At 39.5% G+C, this 12,244-nt stretch overlaps 1 protein-coding gene across 2 annotated transcripts in view; it reads left to right on the top strand.

Annotated features, from left to right (window-relative positions):
* The window catches only part of CACNA2D3 (calcium voltage-gated channel auxiliary subunit alpha2delta 3), a 1,069,564-nt gene that overhangs the window by 805,890 nt on the left and 251,430 nt on the right, over window positions 1-12,244 (top strand). For both annotated transcript variants that reach the window (XM_043978536.1, XM_043978534.1), the window contains exons 16-17: window positions 1,443-1,523; window positions 4,144-4,218. In XM_043978536.1, the coding sequence (XP_043834471.1) occupies window positions 1,443-1,523; window positions 4,144-4,218 (156 nt within the window). The remainder of the gene's footprint in view (window positions 1-1,442; window positions 1,524-4,143; window positions 4,219-12,244) is intronic.

Below are 12,244 nucleotides of genomic sequence, written 5' to 3'. Positions count from 1 at the left end.
AAAAAAAAAGAAAAAAGAAAACGAAAATTTTAAGTTAAAAAAAGTCTGCTTCAATCTGCTTTCAGATTTCATTAGTTCTATCTCTGGATATATATATATAGTATTTTTCATCATGAATCCTTTGGAATTGTCTTGGATCATTGTCTTGATCAAAGTAGCTAAGTCATTCATAGTTGAACATTGTGCAATATTGCTTACTATGTACAATGATTTTTCTGGTTCTTTACACTTCACTTTGCATCAGTTCATATAAGTCTTTCTAGGTTTTTATGAAACCATTCCCCTTGTCATTTGTTAGAGTACAGTAATATTTCATGACAATCATATACTGCTACTTGTTCAGCCATTTTTTAACTGATGGGCATCCCCTCAATTTCCAATTCTTTGCCACCACAAAAAGAACTACTACAAATATATTTAGTTGATATAGGTCCTTTTCCCTTTCCTTTCAACTCTTTGGGATAGAGACTTAGTAGTATTATTTCTGAGTCAAAGAATATGCACAATTTTATAGCCCTTTAGGCATAGTTCCAAATTGCTCCCCAAAATGGTTGGATCAGTTCACAACTCTAGCAAAAGTGCATTAGTATCCCAATTTTGCTCCATTTACTTCCACATTTATAATTTTCCTTTTTTGTCATATTAGCCAATCTGATAGGTGTGGAATGATACCTTAGATTTGTTTTAATTTGCATTTCTCTAATCAGTAGTGATTTAGAGTGTTGTTTTTTTTTCATAAGATTATAGGTAGCTTTAGTTCTTCCTCTGAAAACTTGCCTCTTCATATCCTTTTACCATTTATCGATTAGGGAATGACTTATATTCTTATAAATTTGACTTAGTTCTCTATATATTTGAGAAATGAAGCCTTTATCAGAAACAATTGCTGTAATTTTTTCCAGTTTTGATTAATAGCTGTGTATTTCCCTCCATCCTATTTCATTTGTTTATCCTTCTCTCATTGTCCTTTTCACCCTGTTATTCCTCAAAAGTGTTTTACATCTGACCACTGTTTCCCCAATCCACACTCCCTGCTATCTGCCTCTCCCTTCTTTAACTGACTTCTAATTTTCTTTAAAAAAAGAAAGATTGGGGGGCAGCTAGGTGGCGCAGTGGATAAAGCGCCGGCCTTGGATTCAGGAGTACCCGGGTTCAAATCCGGCCTCAGACACTTGACACTTACTAGCTGTGTGACCCTGGGCAAGTCACTTAACCCCCATTGCCTTGCAAAAGAAAGATTGTATGTATTTGCTAGATGAGCTAAAACAATTCTTTCCTCCAGGCTTGTAGTAGGTTTTCCTTCCTTCCAGGAGGGAAACCTAGCTCATTTTCATTCTTTATTAGGTGCAACAGAGAATTCCTAAATACATATTTTTAATAGAATGTGATCTCAGCTCTAATGATCTTTTTTTTTTTTTCAAAATCACTGTCACTGTTAACAGAGAAGCAAAGGGATTCTGCTTGGAGTGGTTGGCACTGATGTCCCAGTGAAAGAGCTACTGAAGACCATTCCTAAATATAAGGTAACATGGAAGGGGAAGAAAGGGCTAGCAATGTGTTTGGTCAATTTTTTGTTTTCATCGAGACTTGTGAATTTCATCTTTATAGAGAGATTCCTTGATGGGAATCTCCTTCCACTGTTGGAGCTAGAAACCTTGTTTTTAATTTATAAGGAATGGGGGGATTTCACTGTGGGAAGCGATGGGCATAGCTATTTGGTCTGACACACCACAAAAGGAAGTCCTTTTACCTTGGTTATCCAACCTGTGTTTGAAGCCATTCTCTGATGGGGACCCCTTTATATCCTAACACAAGCTATTCATGGAATCACATATTTCAAGCCCAAAGAGACTTCAGAGCAATAGCATCTAGTCCAATCCCTAATTTTATAGATGAGGAAACTGATGTTTAGAGAAGCAAATTCAGCTTTGTTGCCTTTTAGATTTTTTTTTTTTTTGGTTTAGGTACAGACCTGTGTGAAACTCCGTCCTTTAATACACATCATTGCATGGCCTATAATATATATTCTTTGAGAATTACTTGGTACACTGAGAGGTTGGGATTTACCCTAGCTTGCCAAGGAGCATGGACCACTTGTGGGGATCAGGGGGTAAAGATGGAAACTTCTAAAGATGCTAAACATGCTAGGAAGAATGACTCATTCATATCTCAGACTCTTTCTAGCTGTTTTACTATGAGCAAGTCCCTTGCTTTCACACAGTCTTAAAAATGGAGGATGATTACAACATGTCTCCCAGGGTGCTTTACAAACCTGGAAATGCTATACAAATGCTTAGTGATTATTATTATTATTATGGTTATTATTATTTTATTTTTATTGTGCCTTACTATGCCTTTGAAAAAAATCAACATGGTCAGAGTCTTCCAGGAATGAGAGCATGAGTTAATTTAGACTCAAAGTCTTCATTTTGTAGGCCACAAAGCAAATGGGATTCCTTCAAATTTCTCCTTTCCTTCTGACAGACATGAGGGAGATAAGAAAGCCTGTCCAGGGAAAGATGAACTAGCTTTCAAAATACCACTTGCCTTTTTAATGAAGGGTGTAGATTTCCCATCCAATGTCATTTAGGGCTAATGGAAAAAGCCAAACTTTCAGAATCATTCCTGAAATGTCACTGTTCTGTCCCGGAAAGGAGTCATGCACAGCAAATACTGCAAGGCCGCTGACTTCTCCTGACATTTTCCTGGAAAGAAAATATAAACTTGTCCACATTCATCTCAAAAAGAAAATGATCTCTTATTTATCTAAAATAACATTGAAATGAACCTTTACCCTGAAAGTCAAGTAGACCTTATTAAGACTTGCTGGTCACATTAACTCTAAGATAAATAATAATTACTTAAATGGATCTGTGATCTCAGTGTTTCAGGAAGTCCCTTCAATGATTCATATTGTACCCTATCTCTTCCTCATACTGCTATTCCTTTCCCTAGATGGGATGCTTGGAAAACTATTAATTGAATATGTCCATTTTTCTGAGGAAACGTTCCAATAGCTCAAGTTTAAACTAATAAACAGACTGGGTGATTCATGCTTTGAAAGCTCTGTAGGTCGATTCCTCAAAGAGTTCCATGGTTGGTTACATAAAGTGCAAAGACCATTTTTTTTCTTAGAAAATAACATTTACCACCAGGACAATTCATAGCTATGAAATAGCTCAATGGAAAAATAGAAGGCTTCCCTGCCCCCAGTTCTTTTCATTGCTCTTGCAAAAGTGGGTTACATTTTCTTTTCTTTTTTTTTCCCCTGAAACATATCAGTGGGGGTTCTATACTCAAGGAAGTTTTAATACATGAATTATTTGTAGGTAAATTTATTGTAGCCAATGGGTGCAGTCAACTGTGTAATAGAAATATTGTCCAAAAGCTGGGATTATTATTTAAATAAGTTCAGTGTTAAATTTGATTACCATACTTTTTAGAGTGAATAAAACATTTCATTGCTCTCAAACTATTTCCCATCTCACCATTGACTCAGAAACCATAAATTCAATCGGCCCCTGCATTTACAATTACCCCTCAGGTTTTGTGTAGGTAGAAGTGCATGGGAAATAATTCAGGGGAGACACAATAGAGGGAAGGCAATCTCTCAGAGGAGGCTTGTAGCCTTAAGGTTGGAAAATGAATGCTTATTTAGCCTTTGAGACGTTGGGAAAATGACAGCCTCCTATGCGCCCCCCTTCCCAAGAAAAGGGTCCCTAAAAAGATAATGTGCTCAGATGCTTGTATGTCAGTATTCCAGTTCTCCTAGCACCTCCTAGGAAGCAGAAAGGCATGCATTCATTTGGAGAACTTCCCAGTGAATATACATAAGCCTTTGAAGCAATAAGAAAAAAATATATATTAGAAATTGTTTTCACTTTCAATAAATTGGAGGAAGTGTTTCACAAGCATCCATTGACTATCTTAAGATCATGCTATTTACCAAGCTCATCCCATTGGCAAGCTTCCATTTCCACCAAATGTCAAGGATCAGTGCTTTGTGTTCATTTTAATGAAATACTGGGCTGATAAGAGTTATGAATGCCAAATGTAAGCTCTGAGTTACTAAGTGTCTGGCTGCTCTGGGGTTTAACAGGTGAGAGAGCTAATTATGTTTTTTTTTTCCCTTCTCTAAAACAGTTGGGGATTCACGGTTATGCTTTTGCAATCACCAATAATGGTTACATCCTGACACATCCTGAACTCAGGCCTTTGGTAAGACTAACATATTTATGCATTTATTTAGAACCTAGGGATTATATTGGATTTTTAAAATTTCTATGAGAATTGACAGTGCTACAAGAAAGCTTCCTTGAAAATAGGCATGTGAGCAATCATATGGTTGGTTGATCATACTTATGCCCTATACCCATTTTAAAGGCTATTTTTTATGCTCCAATAATAGGTATAAGGGTTTTACTAGGTACTTTAGACACTTGATATCAATTAGCATGATCTATCTAATAAAAAATAATATAGACAGAAATCCATTACAATAAACATCTTCATGCAAGAGAAACACAGTCATACGCTGGCCAGTGTCCAATCTGCCTTAAGTATTATTTAACAGGTAAAAATTAATGATCATAAAATCATATGAATGCCTCATACCTCAGAGCTCATCATAATGGGTTTCACATCTATCATAACCAAAATGACTTTAATCAATCAATTGAACAATCACAGAGCATTCTTTAAGCAATTATTCTGTGCCAAGCAGTGTGTTATATTTTACCTTTCCTAATAATCTACTCTATTACTCTACAGTAACATTGTACCTTACTGTTAAAAGTGAAATTTACACAAAACTGCGTTGAAGCAAGAAAGCTGCTTTTAAAAAAGATTGTTCCTTTGTCTTTTTAATCACTTAATTTCCAAATATATTCCTCCTTCTTCCTCTACCCAGAAAAATCTCCTATTGTAACAAAGAATAAGAAAAAGAGAAAAAAAAGTAAGAAAAATCAATTCCATAAAAATAATCAATGTATCAACTGAGTTTGATGGTATGCTCTGTTCCAAACCCATAGTGCCCCACATCTCCATGAAGTGAGGATGATGAATAGGGGAGAAAATTAATAAAAAAGAAAAGGAAAGAAAAAAATGAGAGCCAAAATTGTTTTTAGCAGCAAGAAATATTCTCTCTTTTTCTCTTTGGCACTTGTGAATATCAGAAAGATGGAGGCAGCATTCATTATGCAAATGTTTATTGACACAACACTTTGGCGTTAGGGGACTGGCTCCAGCCTGGATTGCCTCATTGTTTAGACATGCTCCCACTAGATAGAGTTCCATCACCCTTCAATCTTGGTGGGAGAGTCCTGGTATGAATGAATTCATCGCAGGGTACATGTGGTGACCATATGGGTGTTTCAAGCCGCCACTTACCATAATATCCCGTTTCACCAATATTTTCGCAGAAAAGACCAGAATTAATTGGATAGCTAATCCCATATGTAACTCCATTAGAATTATTGAAAAGTCTTGGTTTAAAGAAGGCCCTGACAGTGATGCTTAGCACACTACCCTTTCAGGGGCAGCCCAGTTTGGCTCCGTTGGACAGGGATGTTAGGAATTACTCATTTCATTTAGCTGGGTGTTTGATTGCTTATTTATTCAAAATGGGGATTGGAAAGATTGAATGAGACAATTGGCAGTTCTGACCAGGAGCTTTTTCCAGGGAATAAAATAATTTCTTACTTACAGTCCTTGCACATGGTGGAGACTAAATAACTTGGTAGAATGAATGAATGAATGAATGAATGAATGAATGAATGAATGAATGAATGAATTCCAGAAAATCAAAATCACAAAATTTCTGAACTAGAAGGGCCATATAGTCCAACTTTTGAGGCATAATTCATGTAGGCATGAATATCTAGTCCCCACTACAACATACCTTACAAGTGACCATATTACCTTTGCTTAAAGACCTCCTGAAAAGGGAGACTGAGAACCTCCCAAGGCAGCTCCTCCTGCCCTTGGATAACTATTATTATTAAAAATGGTTTTCCTGATATCAAGTCTAAATTGACCTCTTTGTAATTTCCACTCTGCATTAGAAGAAAGCATGTTCTTTTTTTTTTTTTTGTGGTGCAATGAGGGTTAAGTGACTTGCCCAGGGTCACACAGCTAGTAAGTGTCAAATGTCTGAGGCTGGATTTGAACTCAGGTCCTCTTGAATTCAGGGCCAGTGCTTTATCCACTGTGCCATCTAGCTGCCCCAAGAAAGGATATTCTAAACAGGAAATGCCATACCACTATTTTCTAGTATTTCTATATATTTGTTTGCTTTTTCATCTTTTCAGAGAGTAGAAAATTCTCAGCTCTCATATTTGCATATAACCCTGCCACCCGTCTGCAGTTCTCTAGTCAGTCATGTGAATCTGAACAAGGTTTCTGGGATCAATTTTATAAACTGCTTCTGGAATGGTCAATATATTAGCAACTGGTAGAAATCTTAATAAAAAGATAATCTGACTGCTCCAGTTTTTAGGACAATGTTCAGCCAGATACTTGCATTAACATTCTGAGAATTTTGGGCCAATTCACTCATCACAGTCTCCTGTGACTCAGTTTACAAATATTGCTTTGAAACCTGCAATGAACCTTTTTGTTCATTGTATGTTTTTCCCAAAAGAACCATAGAATATCAGTGATGGAAGTGTTCGCTAATAGCCATCCAGGCCTACCCATACTTGCCTGAGAATATCTTCATAATCCCAGAGTATCTATCAACCCTTTTTTAAAAAGTCTTCCAATAAGGCAGATTGACCATATCCAAGGGCTGCCTATTCTACTTTGGGATAGCTCTAAGGGTGAGATCCTTCCCTACCCCCTTTCCCAAATTGGGCCCAAACAGGTCACTTTGCAGCTTCCACCCACTGCCCCTCCTTCTTTGCTCTGGGGTCAGAAAGATCAGGTCTCATTCCTTTTCCAAATGGGTAGCCCTTCAAAGACCAGAGCCAACTGTCATATAGGCCTTTCTGTGTCATCTTTTCTCTAAAATTCCCCTTCAATCAATCTTTGTGAACTTGGGATCTCATGGCATCCTGGTTCTTCTCCACTGGAATTCCCCTAGGCTGTCAATGTCCTTTCCAAAACATGGGCTTAGTTTGAACAGTTCTAGCTAGAAGAATTTTCAAAACCATACCAACATTAATTATTGTATTTCCAGAAATCCCTGAGTTCAATGGACTGTTGAATAAATACTCCACTTGCAGAGTGTAAAAAAAAAAAAAATGATGGGTTGGCTCCAACTCATGGTTAATTAACTGAGGTCTCCACTTTGGATAGGAAATAGAATCTTTAATAAATATGTGTTGATGTGTTTTAGGGAGAATCTGATAGTCGACCATCTCCCAGGACATCATCATAAGGATGTTAGGAATGTACTCCCTTAAACCCTGTTATTGCTGGCTATAATATGCTCTGACTTCTCTCCCCCCTCCCTTTTTAAATACTAGACACACCCTCATGGCAATGGATCTGATGTACTTGTATTGATTCATCAGTCTGTCCCGAACTGTTAGGATGATCAGATAAGGAGAGACAGCCCAGGTGGGAACAGGAAGCTTTCCTTAAATGTTTATTGATTGTTTCATTGAGTCACAGAACTGGATAACACAGTCAGGTCCTTTTTTGCCTCCATGTGTTTATGTTCCGGGTTCTCATTTCTCCATAGCTTCCCTCAGGAACTCAGGCTCTACTTTCTACTCATGACCCAACCCCATGCTATCCAGAGGACACTAGGAATGTATCAGTTGATCAGTAAATAGTTCCTTTTTGAATGCCTGCTAACTTGCCTCTGGTTGTTTCTATCTATATGACTTCAGGGAATGTGTTTTCCAGCTCTGAGCCTCATTTCCATCATGAGATCAATGAAAGCATTGGCCATGATGATTCCTGGGTTCCTTATAATCCAGGGTCTTTAACCCTTTCATCAATCATGTGGTCCATTGTCTAAGTATCCTTTAATCCAAGGTCAGCACAATCTGATTCCAAAACACCTTTCATGCCTTGTCTCAGGCTCCTCTTTACCATTCCCTATCTTCCAGCCAAGAGAGCTTCTTCCTCCCCCTCCCCTGGATGCCCCTTTGCTCAATCCATGATGTCTTTTGCCTGCAGTGTACTCTTTTTTCCACACCCCACACCTGGACTTGGTGATTACCTTCCTTCATTGAAGGTCCATTTCAGTTTCCACCTTATCCAGGAAGTCTTCCTTGAATTCCACCCACCTCCATTTGATCACAATTGCTCTGCTCCTATTTATTAGCCCCTTTGCTAGGACCTGTGCCTTGTCCTTTCTTATTCTTCCTTCTGTAAAAGCTATCTGTGAACAGGCCGTATCTTATCCCATGCCTGAGAAGTGCCATTTTCTACTTCATTCCCCCATAGCATAGTCTTAATAAATGTATTTTAAATTGAATACATTCCCAGAAAAGAGAAGACCTGGCCTCTGAATTCCCTCTTTTTCCTCCTAATGCAGGATTAGATCACTATACATGTCTAAATTGGAGGACATCTTAGAGGTGATGTAGCCCTGAATGTACAAATGAGGTACCTGAGGCCTAGAGAGGGTGACTGACCTGACTAATGTCACACAGGTAGTGAATGAAATAAGCAGGATTTGAATACATGTTCTTTGAATCCAAAATTATTATTTTCTTAGTATCGATCTTGCAATGTATCTGGGGAGACAGAACTGAGCAATGTCAATCTGATGTCAGTCACCAGAGGTCATTAGTATTCAAAGACCCCATGTTAGGCACTTTGGAGAAGCCAAGGTACAATTAGAGCCATCCATTCAAGCTTTCAAAGTGCTTTCAGGCTGGGAAGCATAGAAAAAGACCCACCACATTATGTCTCCTCATGACCTCCTCAGTTTCCTCTTCTGCATGAGGAGGTTGGAGTAGATACCTTCTATAATAGCTTCTGCCCCCAAATCCCATGACGATGGACCAAGTGCTGGACAAGTAAGCAGAAAGATGATGTATACTAGTTGTGTGATTTTGAACAAATCTCAACATCTTTGCCGTTCACTTGTACAAGGAGGCGATTGGCCAACATGACCTCTAAGGTCCCTTCTAGCTCTGAATAGGTGAGCATCTGATCCTGAATCCAGGAGCCACTGATGGCCAACCTCTATGGCAATAATAACATGTAGCAGCTCATATTCTCATAGGTTTACATGCTAGAAAGGACTATGGAGGCCAACCCCTTCCTTTGACAGGTGAAGAAAATGGAGGCCCAGGAAGGTTCAAGGTCCCACAGGGAGTAAGTGGCAGAGAAGTATTCAGACTAAGGTTTTCTGGCTCCTGAAGCAATACTATTCCCTCTACTCTACTTCCTCTTTAATCCCAAGAAAATATGGGCTAGAGAGGTCAGGGGAGAAAAGATAGTCTTAGTTAGACCTTGAAAATGGACTTGGATGGAAAAGTAGTGAGCAAGAGGGAGGGAGATAATTCTAGAGCTAGAGCCTCAGAGATGATCTTGTCCAACTTCTTCAGAGGGCATCAAAGTAAAGCAAATTGAGCAGGATCATAGAGACAGTGTAGCTGAACTGGAATTTGAACTCAGATTCTTGTAATACAAGCCCAATATTTTTTTCCACTGCATTGTGCTGTCTCCTGGATCCATGTCCTCCACTTGGAAAGTAACAAGCACCAACCAGAGTACCAGTGGGCAGGTTCATCAGGACTACTCAGGACCAATGACCTTAAGATACATTTAACTTCAGATCCTCTGACTTTGGAGAGCTTCTTGGCCCACTGTAGCCTTTGGGATGACGTCACCTATTGCCAAGACCTGTAGTCTTTCTGTTTACTATGAATATATTTGTATTGATTATCTCTTGATTTTTGCCCTGTGGAATGTGAACCTCTTTTTTTTTAATGTGAACCTCTTAAAAGCCACCCATCTTTTTTTCATATTTCTATTTTTATCTCCAAATTTTGGCATATTGTAGTTGTTTAATACCTTTTTGCTGAATTGGATGGAAGTCAAGGGCTGTCTTACCTGTCTTTGCATCTTTACCATACCAGAGCATCATGCTTCAGACATGGTAAATACTCCATAAATATGTGTTGAATAAAGGAATCAGTGGCGGGATGGATCAGTGACTGAATCCAGAACAGCTGTTGCTTACTCTTTCATTTGTTTGGGATGGGAACTTTTAAAGGAGACCATTTCTTTCCTTCCTCTGGGAACCTGTGTGTCTGCCCTGGGCAACAGGCCATGTTGGCTGTCATCCTCCCTGAGGACATCCCTGGAGAGTAGCATCCCTGGCTAGCATGGGTAGTGGCATGGGTAGGGAGGGATTGCTCCCTCTCTTACAAACCCAAGTCACAGAGCAGAACCCTCATTAGACAGGGATGTCCCTTCTGCTTTTGGCCAAGAAAGACCAGCCATGGAGCCCAAAAGGATGAAGAGAGCCAGGAAGCAGGCTTGCAAGAAGCCATTCATCTTTACTCCATGAACCTCTGTAGCTCTCCTGGCTGTGGTGGCCAGAGCCAAGGCAAAGCCTTCACTCAAGTGCAAATGATAGTTCTGTCTTTTGTCCAATGTAGTCTTCTCCCCCTGCTCCTTTTGACTTGATTTCATCCAATATTTGTTTAAAACATGTACAGTTGTTGGGTGTGAAGTATGTAGTGGCTCCAAGGCTGCTCATACATGTGCACTGGCCTCAGAAAGGCTTCTTTGATTTCATGGATCTTGGCAAGGATTCTAAGGTCCTGTTTTGTTACAGATAAGTATTGTTTGCTCTCTTCATCTCGTGGGTCTTCCCAGCAGATAGACTTCCTGCCAATACCTTGTGGGGCCAGCCTCCCCCACCCCATTTTTAAATCTAGTTAACATATTGAAGAGCAACTGCACAGAATCTCTAAGTTGATAGGGACCACAGAGACCATCCTGTACCACCACTGCCCCCCTGCCAAAAAAAAAAAAAAGAATCCTCACCACCCTCCCAAAAATCATCATCTATTCCTGCCTTGAAGACCCTCAGGGAAAGGGAAACAATAATGATAATTATAATAATGATGATGTTGATCACTTCCATTTATGTAGTGCATTAAGGTTTGCAAAGTGCTTTGCAAATATGATCTCATTTTATCCTTACAACAACTTTGGGAGGGAGGTACTATGATGATTCCCATTTCTTTTCTTTTCTTTTTTTTTTTTTGCAGGGCAATGAGGGCTAAGTGACTTGCCCAGGGTCACACAGCTAGTAAGTGTCAAGTGTCTGAGGCCAGACTTGAACTCAGGTCCTCCTGAATCCAGGGCCAGTGCTCCATCCACTGCGCCACCTAGCTGCCCCGATGATTCCCATTTCTACTGATGAGAAAAGAGTCTGAAAGAATTAAAGGGACTTGCTCAAGGTCACTTGGGTAATAATAGTCTGAGAAAGGAGTAGAACTTAGGTCTTGCCAACTCTGTTCACTGATTCACTGAATTGCTCTCTCAGTCTTAAGAGAGCCCAGTCTAGGGGCAGCTAGGTGGCGCAGTGGACAGAGCACCGGCCCTGGAGTCAGGAGGACCTGAGTTCAAATCTGACCTCAGACACTTAACACTTACTAGCTGTGTGACCCTGGGCAAGTCACTTGACCCCAATTGCCTCACTAAAAAAACCCCACAAAAACAAAGAGAGCCCAGTCCACTTCTACATCTGTCTGATTGTTAAGAAGCTGCCTCCTACCTCCCTACCTTAAATCTAGCCTATATTTGTCTGTTTAACAACTATTACTCATTACTTCTCTTTCTGCTCTTGAAGGCTAAACAAGAGCCCTCCATTCCCTCCTTCATTGGACAGCCCTTCAAATACTGGTATCCAGTTTGCCCAATTCTCTTCTCCAGTGTGAAAACAAACAAAAAATAGTCCACTCCCCAACCAAGCCTCCCCGCCCCCTCCACACACACAAACCAAAAAAACAAAACAAAAACCAGGTCCTTCTACCAATGCTCACATGATTTGGTTTCAAAGTTTTTCATCATCTTGTGAAAACTCTTCATTTTTTCAGTGGAGTTTTTTGTTTGTTTGTTTTAATTTAATTTAACTTAATTTTGATTTGTTTGGTTTTTTGGTCCTAAAATGTGGTTTTAGTATAGTACTCCAAATGATAGGGGCAGCTAGGCTGCCATGGACAGAGTGATGGACCTGGAGTCCTGAGTTCAAATCTGGCCTCAGATTTTTGCTATCTTGGTGACCTGTGCTAACCACTTTACCCTATTTACCTCAGTTCCCTCA

This window comes from Dromiciops gliroides, chromosome 1 (genome assembly GCF_019393635.1).
Source record: "Dromiciops gliroides isolate mDroGli1 chromosome 1, mDroGli1.pri, whole genome shotgun sequence".
NCBI classification, from domain to species: domain Eukaryota; kingdom Metazoa; phylum Chordata; class Mammalia; order Microbiotheria; family Microbiotheriidae; genus Dromiciops; species Dromiciops gliroides.
This window is presented reverse-complemented; position numbering and strand designations above follow the sequence as displayed.